Source organism: Carlito syrichta, unplaced genomic scaffold (genome assembly GCF_000164805.1).
Source record: "Carlito syrichta isolate Samal-C Ts95f unplaced genomic scaffold, Tarsius_syrichta-2.0.1 Scaffold309650, whole genome shotgun sequence".
NCBI lineage: Eukaryota > Metazoa > Chordata > Mammalia > Primates > Tarsiidae > Carlito > Carlito syrichta.
This window is the reverse complement of record NW_007253746.1, coordinates 525504-536697: the sequence shown is the minus strand read 5'-3', so window position 1 is coordinate 536697 and position 11194 is coordinate 525504. Positions and strand designations below refer to the sequence as shown.

The 11194-nt window shown below is 41.3% G+C and overlaps 1 protein-coding gene across 1 annotated transcript in view; it reads left to right on the top strand.

The window, feature by feature from the left end:
• Positions 1 to 11194, top strand: part of N4BP1 (NEDD4 binding protein 1) — a 52950-nt gene that overhangs the window by 803 nt on the left and 40953 nt on the right. Inside the window, exon 2 of the mRNA XM_008067514.2 lies at positions 650 to 786. Within this exon, the coding sequence (XP_008065705.2) occupies positions 650 to 786 (137 nt within the window). The remainder of the gene's footprint in view (positions 1 to 649; positions 787 to 11194) is intronic.

The window sequence follows — 11194 nt, the reverse complement described above, 5'->3', positions numbered from 1 at the left end:
ATGTGACCTTGGGCTAGCGGTGTGATCCCGGGTCCTCAGTTTCCCCGTTGGTGAAGTGGCGCCGATGAAAGCATCTGCCTCGGGGCTGCCGGGAGGATGGACCGGTGGTGTGTGTTGGGCGCAGAGTCGGCGCGCTGCGGATGGTGCCTGTTGTTATCTGCTCCCCAGGAAGGTGCGCAGGGCCGGTCGGCCGGGCCCGCAGGCCGTGGTCCACCCCCTCGGCCTTGTGTATCCCCCCGGACCCCCCACTGCAGTGGCTCTGAACCCTTCTGGGATCTCAGTTTCCCTTGAGAATCGGGACAAACCGTTAATTGTGGTGAAAAGCCCAGAAAGAAGATGTTTAAGGCGTTGCAAATAGCATCATTCTTTGTGTTGATATTGTGTACAACTTACATTTGCATAACGCTTATAGCACATCAGACCTTACGCCAAATACTTCAGAATGAATGTGCAGCTCTTAAAAAAAAAATCTAATAAGGTAGATTGTATTCTCCTCTCCTCATCCTTAAAAAAAAAAAATTAACAGCTGGGGAAACTGAAACTCAAAGTGGTGACTCACCTTCTGTCTAAATCAGCCTTCTCAACACCTCTACGTTCCTCCCTTCCAAGCCAGAAAAACAGCAACAAAATCGTATGTCCCTCCTCTCAGGTCACCGAGTTTCTCCAGGTTTCACCAGCTCCCACGAAGGGCAGCAGGATCCGGACCCGAGGGAGTTTGTGTCCAGAGCCCTTTTTCTCGATGTTTTGATGTTTGCCTCCCAGACGATGAGCCCTCTCTGGGTGTTTGTGGGGGGTGGGGGGGGATCTTTTTTTGCATCCTATGTCATAGATTTCACAGTGCCTTTGAATCTCCTGACAACCTTAGATTTAACAAAAAATCGTGCTTGCTTTTAGCATGTTTAGAGGAGATAGGCCACTTAGCTGTATGATTTTTCTCCATAGCTTGACTTAAAACTTTGTAAATGTTGAATCAAGTTTGCTTTCCTGTGCTTAATTTTTTTTTTTTAATCAATTGAATTTCAGACAATTGGTCTACCTTCTTCCCATTCCCCTCCTTCCTTTCTCCTCATTTCCCCTCTTCTCCCTAGGGCTTGTTGTTGTTGTTGTTTTTGAGTTGGAGTCTCACTCTGTCGCCCAGACTGGAGTGCTGTGGCCACTCCCGGCCACCGCAGCCTCGACCTGCTGGTCTCTGGCGATCCTTCGCCTCAGCCTTCCAAGTAGCTGGAACTACAGGCGCGCGCTACCATGCCCGACTCTTTTTTTTTTGATTTATTGTAGAGATGAGGTCTTGCCAAGTTGTTCGGGCGGGTCCCTAGGACTTTTTTAAAATTTGACATGACCATCGCCCTCCTCTGTGGAGCAGACCTTCATTCTTGGTGTGCCCCTTCCCACTTCATTGCCTTTCTTCCATTGTTCCCTCCCTGCCTCGTCCAACTTATGTTAGAGTAATTCTCCCACAAAAAGTTATTCTCCCATTCTGGAACCTACTAGAATCTCCTGTCACCTGTCTCATTCAGCCTGAACTCCTCCTCTGACTTACAAAACACGTATCAATCCAACCCCACCTTATTTTTCCAGTGTTCTGTTTTAGTGACTCTCAGCTTACACCTCTCTTGTGGTGTCTCTGCACTTGATGAGTGTTCTGTCTATTCCCAGCTCTGCTTTTACTCAAGACTCACTGCAACATGGAAAGTGCTTCCTATGCTCTGTAGAAAAGACCCTCTTCTACTCTGTTTGTCTTGGCTGTCTCTGCCACACCGTTTAACCTAAGCCAATTGTGGAAGGTGTGTCTCACAGTTTCTTGGTAGTATGTGCTCCCGCCCATTGATATTTGTGGTGTGTATTACTCATAAGTCAGTCCTCCCACTTGCAAGAAATCTTTTTTTCCCTTGAGGATCTTGGAGTTTAAGAGTTGAATGCCACAATCAGGGCTTTTTTCTTCGTGTGAATTCATTTTGGAGTTTTACTTTTTTGGAGGAAGAGAAAACCATTAACTTGTTTTAAAAGTTAAGAATACAGACTCGATGGCTCAGCCTGTAATCCCAGCACTTTGGGAACTGAAGCGCGTGGATTGCCTGAGCCTGTGGGTTTGAAACCAGCCCAGGCAACTTGGCGAGACCTCATCTCTACAATAGATTAAAAAAATAAGCCGGGTGTGGTAATGCGCACCTGTAGTTCTGGCTACTTGGAAGGCTGAGGCAGAAGGATTGCTGGAGCCCAACAGGTCTACGCTGGGGTGGCCATGAGCATGCCACTGCACTCCAGCCTGGATGTTGGAGTGAGACTCCCACTAAAAAAAAAAAAAAAAAAAGAACAGAAAAGCAAACTTGATTCAATGTAGGTGGAGGAGAAGCAGTTTGGAGGAAGGAAGATTTAGGGTAAAAAGAGTTTTTAGACTAGCTGTATAGAATCTGATCAAAATAAGATGAGGTGAACTATTCTGGGTCCCACCAAGTGGTTTGCTATGTGTTTTTGCTTTTAAAATGTTAACTACTTTTTGCTAATGTGGAGGTTTAGATAGGCCTCCATTTACTACTGGTAGAAAGTGCTAATGCCCATAGAAGTTGAAAAAAAGGCACCCAGTCTATTACAGTGGCCACTTTTGTTGAAGGGAAAATGTGTTAGAGGAAGCAGCACTTTAGCTGGCTTGGAAGAATCAGGAAGATTTCCAGGTACCTGGCATTTCAGACAGTGGTGACTGACTGAGCAGAGACCTAGTGGAAGCCAGAAAATACATGGGGTGTCATGGTTGAAGGCATCAAGGACCCCCTGTGAAGGTGAAGCTTGGAGTATCCAAATACCCAGCTAAGCCTATTGGATCTTATTTAATAGGGAGTCAAGATTTTGAGAGGGAAAGAATTTGTCTGAAACTCTGTGTAGGAAGACCCAATAGTGGAAGGAACGTTGTTCCAAATTAGAATTGGGCATGAGTGGGGAAGGATGTGTCAAGGTTGTCACAGGGACTTGGCAACTGAGTGGATGTAGGGATTTAGGGGTAGGTTTTAAGCTAAGTGGCAGGAAAGATGGTTGTTATGTTCTTTGACCGTTGGTTGGTGTGACCACCAAATAGTCGACATTTAAGAAAAACTCACTTGCCAGGAAGTGTACTGTTGTCCCCTTGACCTCAAGAAACCCACAGCCTAGTAGGGGAGACAACCATGGGAGGAGGAGGAACAGTACAGTATGATACAAGTAATGATTGAAATGTGTACAAGGTGTTATAGTAATCTAGGAAAGGAAGACTTGCTGGGCCTAACTGGGCTCTAAAGGAGCATGAGAGTTTACCAGAAGACAGGGAGTTTCTGGCAGGGAGAATAGCATGTGCAAAGTCACAGTCACAGAAAGAGTGCAGTGTGCAGTTTTATCCCAGAGTCTTCAAATGCAGGAATTGCCAGAGATGAAGTGCCTGGGGCCTGCTGAAGAATATGGATTTTACCCTGCAAGCAGGCTAGTGGAGAGCCTCGGAAGAGTTTGTGAGTTCTAAAAAATGCCTTAGTGCTTACACCCCTGGGTTCGCGGTCTATTGCTGGTCTGCAATGATCTAAGTACAGAAATTGAGTGTTTGGCAACTTTTATAGCACTGTGATTTTCAGGGGCTAGAGAGGCAATGTCTAAAAATGAGAGGAAAACCAGAAAAGGGCATTGCCCATAGGGGGCCCACAAAAGGGGCTGAAGTCTGTGGTGGAAGACATGACGGAAGCAAAGGAGTCTGAGGATTGAATTTCAGAGAGGAAATGAAGCTACTGACAAGCTGCTGGCCTCATTCACAAAGAAAGAAATTAAAGGTGCAAAAGCAGGGTGAGACACTCCCACTCAGGCTGTAGTGGAAGGGCTGAGGTTGAGGAGATCTCAGCCCCAGGGGTAAGATGAGTTAGAACTCATCTTTTAGGTCAGAGTCACAAACAGGAGTGCTTCCAGGACCCAGGCTGGGAACCTGCAAAGGAAAGTAGCTGAGTGGAAGGAAGGAGAGTATGAGGTGAAGTAAGGTGCTCTGCCCTGTGGGAGAGGACAGTCGCCCATGTATATGATACTACTGCCAGTTACACAGGGTGGGCTCAGTGATGTCTAATCTTGTTATCCAAGAGAAACCAGAAATAAGGATTTTATTATGTAAAATCTGTGTGTTTTGTTTTTACAGTGGCAACTATTTATGTTTTAAAGATTATACACACTGAGTTATATTAATAAAAATTTTGTATTAGTGTTCTTTTTAAAGTACATACTCTTAAAAAAAAAAAAAGATGTATGCTAAACAAAGCTTGTTATTGGGCCAGATTCAGCTTTGGACTGTCTTTTTAGGACCTCCACTTTTAATAGTAGGAGACATGGCGTAGTAAGACCCATGGTTTTTGTTGTTGTTGTTGTTGTTTGAGTCAGAGTTTCACTCTGTCACCCAGGCTGGAGTGCAGTGGCATGCTCACAGCCACCTCGACCCGCTGGGCTCAGGGCGTCCTTCTGCCCCAGACTTTCAAGTAGCTGGAACTACAGGCATGCGCATCACTCCTGGCTAATTTTTGTTGATTTATTGTAGAGATGAGGTCTCACCAAGTTGTCCAGGCTGGTCTTGAACCTGTGGGCTCAGGCAGTCCTCTCACCTCGGCCTCCCAAAATGCTGAGATGATAGGTGTGAGCCACTACACCCAGCAAATATATAAATTTTAAGAAAGGAAAAAAAGCTATTAAAATTGTAATACTCAATAAGATGAATACAAGTCACATTTGACTTCTGCAGTTACAGGAGGTGCTCAAAGTGGTTACCATCAGCATCCAGACACTTCTGATTATGGCAAATATCTCTTAAAATGTGTATACATTTTTTTGGCACCCCTGGTATTAAGTACAACAGAACTGCTGGAAGTGTATTGGAAAAAAGAAAGAGCCAAAGGACTGTGGGAATTAAATAAGGACTGGGGAAGGTGATACCAGTATACAGGGACTGGATGTAAAAGGGGTCTAAAGTTCAACTGAACAAGGCAAGATGAGAAACTAGTCTTAACAGCCAGCCTGTTTTTCAATTTGTGAGAAAAAGAAAAAGAGAGAGGGGGAAGGAAGGGGTTTTTTTTGTTTTTTGTTTTGTTTTTGAGTTGGAGTCTCACTCTGTCACCCAGGCTGGAGTGCAGTGGCACACTCACAGCCATCGACCTGCTGGACTCCGGAGATCCTTCCACCTCAGACTTCCTGGTAGCCCGAACTACAGGCGTGTGCTACCATGTCCAGCTAGTTTTTTGATGTGTTGTAGAGACGAGGTCTCATCAAATTGCCCAGGCTGATCTCAAACCCGAGGGCTCAGGCAGTCCTCTCACCTCAGCCTCCAAAGTGCTGGGATTACAAAAGAGTTGGTAATTGACCTTTTTCCCAATTTTTTTCCCACTTGTGAAGTAAGGGAGGAAAAAGCTAAGAATGAAAAATATATAGTTCAAGGAGAAGTGGCCTATTGCTATTCTGACTTTAGAGGGTTAAATTTGACCTTGTATTTTTTTTTTTTTTTTTACTTCCCTTTCAGTTAGAAGAGCTTGGTACCTGTTTTCATGAATGGATTCTTGGCCAGTTGATTTGTTCATGAAGGAGATAATTCACAGATGTAATACTAGGTAGTGACGTCGAGTTTTTATTTTGGTTTTACCAGAAAGGGGGTTGGTGGCCTTTTTGCATTTCCTAGAATAATATTTTTTACTCACTGTGGTTGTGAAAATCATCTTCTTAAGAAACAATGATTTGTTCAGTCTCTTCTTACAGTTAATATTTTGGGTTATACCAGAATGTTGAAATAGGGGATACTTACATTATTTATGCTGGGGTCAAAAGTGATTACTCATAACTGCAGTTTCCTCTTTCCTCCTCATTTCCCTGCAAGATTTGTAGGATTTGAATTAAGCCAAGGACCACATCTAGTTCCATGTTGACTTTTTACTAAATTGATGAAATTGTTCAAGGTTAGCAGTCTTGAATTTCAAAAACAAAATTATGGGGGGGGTGGTCCTTGCAGTAGTTAAAGAATTGTTTTCTAAAAATCAGTTTTTCATATGGAAACAACATAAGGGAATTTTTTTTTTTAACTTATAGAAGCAATTTTTAAAAGAGGTTTCTTTCAATTTATGGATGGTTTTGTTCAGTCTCTGTGCTGAAAGAATTAGTAATTTACATTAATTGATGAATAAGAGATGCATGAATAAATTCACAGTGGAATTTTCTGCATAAAAGTCACTTGTGATTATGGCATCTCTTGATTAAAACTACCCATGTACTAATCATCTGGGATCTTTATCAATTCTTGAACCAATGCATTCGGTTCATAATATGTTTCATTATTGACCCTGGTATTTTAAAAATTAAGATAATGGAGTGTAAGTTAGAGACTACATCTCTGTGGTAATAGATTTGCCTGCAGTAATAGAAGCTTATACAAAATAAGAGTTTAGACTGGGCATGGTGGCTCACACCTATAATCCCAGCACTTTGGGAGGCCATGGTGACAGGATTGCCTGAGCCTGGGGGTTCAAGACCAATCTGGACAACTTGGTGAGTCCTTATCTCTACAGTGAATGAAAAATTGGCCGGGCATAGTGGTGCACGTCTGTGGTTCCAGCTACTTGGAAGACTGAGGTGGAAGGATCACCTGAGCCCAGCAGATCGAGGCTGTGGTGGCCAGGAGCATGCCACTGCACTCTAACCTGGGCAACAGAGTGAGACTCCGACTCAAACAAAACAAAACAAAATAAGAGTTTAATTGTATTTCATTTAAGAAGTCTAAAGATAAGCAACAATTGAAGACTAAGTGGCAGTTAGAAACAGTTACCTTCATGGTCACAAAGTAACTGCTGCAGCCCCAGCCTTCAGGTCTCTGTTTCAAGAAGGAAGGAAAAGGAAATAATATCTTTCCAGAAAACCCCAGAAGATTTCTGCTTACCTGTTTTGGCCATAACCATGTCATGTGGTAACTACTAATAGCACAGGGAGCTAGGAAATGTTCAGTTTTAATTAGGCACATTGTTACTCTGAACATAATCTGGGTTCGGTTACTGAAGAAGCCAAACACCGATATTGGTAGACAACAGACATGGCTTCCACATCATATTATCAGTTTAATGAGGTCCCAATTGTCTATCTTATCTCTTATGGCCGTGCATTTCAGTTTTTGCTCAGGAATTGGAGTCTTACTCTGTCCCCCAGACTGGAGTGCAGTGGCCTCTCCCAGCCACCGCAGCCTCGACCTGCTGGGCTCCAGCGATCCTTCCGCTTCAGCCTTCCAAGTAGCTGGAACTACAGGTGCACGCTACCATGTCCGGCTAATTTTTTGATTTACTGTAAAGATGAGGTCTCGCCAAGTTGCCAGGCGGGTCTCGAACCCGCGGGCTCAGGCAATTCACTCACCTCGGCCTCCCAAAGCGCGGGATTACAGACTGAGCCACTGAGCCCGGCTCATCTTCTATTTCTTTCATCAGTTTTAGTTTTCAGTGTAGATGTCTTTCCCTTCCTTCATTAAATTTATTTCTAAGTACTTTCTTTAGCTATTATAAATGGGATTGTTTTCTTGATTTCTTTATCAGATTGTTCGCTGTTAATGTATATAAATGTTGTTGATTTTGTGTTCTGCAATTTACTGAATCTGTTAATTGTAATTGTATTTTGGTGGATTATTTAAGGTGTTGTATATATAAGATTGCAATCTGAAAATGGGCAGTTTAGCTTTGTCCTTTCCTCTTTGGATGTCTTTGTTTCTCTCTCCTAGTTTTCTGACTAGGATTTCCAGTATTGTATTGAAGGAGTGAAAGTGGGTATCCTTGTCTTGTTCCAGATCTCAGAAGAAAATCTTTCTATTTTTCCCCATTGAGTATGATGTCAGCTGTGCATTTTTCATATGACGTTTATTGTGTTGAGGGACACTCCTTGTATGCCTAATTTTTTGAGTTTTTTTAATGAAAGGGTGTTGAATTTTATCAAGTGTTTTTTCTGCATTTGTTGAAACGATCATATGGTTTTTGTCCTTCATTCTGTTAATGCAGTGTATCATGTTTTTGATTTGTATCTGTTGACTCACCCTTACATTCCTTGGATGAATCCTACTTGGTCATAGTGAATGATCATTTTAATGTGTATTGAATTCAGTTTGCTAATGCAGTAGTTCCTTGGTATCTGTGGGGGGTTGGTTACAGGACCTCTTGTGTTTTTTTGTTTTTTGGTTTTTTTTAGTTGGAGTCTCACTCTGTCTCCCAGACAAGAGTGCAGTGGCACACTCACGACCACCCCAACATCAACCTGCTGGACTCCGGTGATCCTTCCACCTCAGCCTTCCAAGTAGCCAGAATTACAGGCGCATGCTACCATACCTGGCTAATTTTTATTTATTGTAGAGACAAAGTCTTGCCAAGTTGTCCGGACTGGTCTCCTACCAGTGAACTCAGATAATCCACTCGTCTCGGCCTCCCAAAGTGCTGGGATTACAGGCTGAGCCACCAAACCCAGCCTGTTTTTTATTTTTGAATCGGAATCTCACTCTGTCACTCAGGCTGGATTGCAGCAGCATGCTCATGACCACTGCAGCCTCAACTTGCTGGGCTCACATGATCCTTCTGCCTCAGGCTTTCAAGTAGTTGGAACTATAGGCACATGCCACCAGGCTCAGCTAATTTTTTGATTTATTGTAGAGATGAGGTCACACCCTGTTGCTCGGGCTGGTCTCAAATCCCCGGGCTCAAGCAATCCTCTTGCCTCTGCTTCCCAGACTGCTGGGATTACAGGCATGAGCCACCATGACAGGACCTTGCGGATACCAGAATCTGCAGATGTTCAAGTCCTTTATATAAGATGGTGTAGCGTTTCATATAACCTGCATCCTCCTGTATGCTTTAAAGCATCTCTGGATTCCTTATTACACTTAATACAATGCAAATGCTATGTAAATAGTTATATTGTATTGTTCAGGGAATAATTACAAGGAAAAAAGCCTGTGCATCTTCAGTACAAAGGTAATTTTTTTTCCTATTTATTCTGAGTATTTTTGATCCTTAGTTGGTTGAATTGGTGGATGTGGAACTCAAAGATACAGAGGGCCAACTGTATTTTGTGGAAGGTTTTTTATCTATGTTCATCAGGAATATTGGCTTGTAGTTTTTTTCTTTTGTCTTTGTTTGGTTTTGATATCAAGGTAATACTGGCCTTGTAAAGTGAATTTGGAAATATTTCCTCCTCTTCAATTTCTTGGAAGAATTTGAGAAAAATCGGTATTCGTTTTTCTTTAAATGTTTGGTGGAATTCATCAGTGAAGCCATCATGTCCTGGGCTTTTCTTTGATGGGAGACTTTTTATCAATGATTAAATTTCCTCAGTTGGTCTTTTCAGATTTTCCATTTATAATAATAATTCGGTCTTGATATTGTATGTCATGGGATTCATTTGTTTCTTCTAGGTTATACAATTGTTGCTGTATAATTGTTCATAGTAGTTTTTCATGATCTTTTGTATTTTTGTGGTATCACTCATTTATTTCTCTTCTGATCTTTATTGTTTTCTTCCTTCTACTACTTTTGGGCTTCATTTGTTCTTGTTTTTCTAGTTCCTGAAAGTGCAATGTTAGGTTGTATTGAGATCTGTCTTTTTGAATGCAGGTATTTATTGTAATAAACTTCCTTCTTAGTACTGATTTTGCCATATCCTATAGGCTTTGCTATGTTGTGTTTACATTTTCATTTGTCTTAGAAAATCTTAACATTTATCTTCAATTTCTTTATTGACCAATTGGTTGTTTGGAAGTATGCTGTTTAATTTCCATATATTTGTGAATTTTCAAAATTCCTCCTGTTGCCAATTTCTAGCTTTATATCATTGTGGTCAGAAAAGATATTTGACATGACTTCAGTCTTCTTAAATTTGTCAAAACTTGTTCTGTGGCCTAATATATGACCCATCCTGGAGAACGTTCTATGTACAGTTGAGAAGAATGTATATTCTGCACCTGTTGGGTGAAATGTCCTGAATATGTCTATTAGGTTCCTTTGGTCTAGAGTATAGTTTAAGTCTGATGTTTCCTTTTTGATTTTTCTGTCTAGATGATTTATTCATTGCTGAAACTATGCTGTTGAAGTGCCCTGCCATTATTGTGTTGTAATCTGTCTTTTCAAATCCATTAATGTTTGTCTTGTGTGTTTAGGTGCTTGTATATATACATATAATTGTATTGTCTTTCTGAATTGACTCCTTTTGTATTATGTATTATAACCTTCTTTGTTTCTTTTTACAGTTTTTGACTTAAAGTCCATTTTATGTGATGTAAGTATAGCTATTCCTGCTCTCTCAGTTTCCATTTGCATTAAATAATCTTCCTCCATCCCTTCACTTTTAGTCTGTGTGACCTTACAGGTGAAGTGAGTTTCTTATAGGCAGCATATAGTTAGTTGTATTTTTTGTTTGTTTGTTTTTAATCCATTCAGCCATTCTGTGCCTTTTGATCAGCGAATGTAATCCATTTACATTAAAGGTTATCATTTTTTTAAGCCCTTCCATTCTAAGACCAACGTTATAGGATAGGTGATAGGATTTACCATACTACGGCATCTTTGTTAATTGTTTTCTAGTTGTTTTGTAGCAGATTTGAGTATTTACCAGCACTAAAAAAAAAGAACGTTGAAATAACATTTCTCAGTTAGATACAGATTAGCTAATATCTTACAGAGCAATGACATTGTAACCTTTTAGGGTTACTTTTCTACCAGGCTAAGAAAGTTGGTATCTCTGCTGGACAAAACTGCATTTTTAAAGTTTTATTTATTTTTTGTTATTACAAAGATGTGGGGTACAATTCAGGGTTAGGTATACAAATGTTGATTATGCAGGTACCCTTGTTGATGAGGTATGCCCCTTCCTTCCTCAGCAGTTTCCCTCAGCTGCCAATCCTACCCCCCCTCCCCTGATAGTTCCCCACTACTGCCAGTCCCTTTCTTATGGTATTATAATTGTTCAAGTTTCACTTATGAGTGAGAACATATGTTCTTTGTTTCTGTGATAAATCACTGAGTGTGATCAACTCTAAATCCCTCCAAGTTGCTGCAAAGTACATTTGTTTGTCCTTCTTTATGGCTGCATAATATTCCGTGTGTATATGTACCACATTGTTTTTATCCAGTCCAGCTTAGATGGACAACATGGTTGGTTCCATGTTTTTGCTATTGTGAATAGAGCTGCAACAAGCATACGTGTG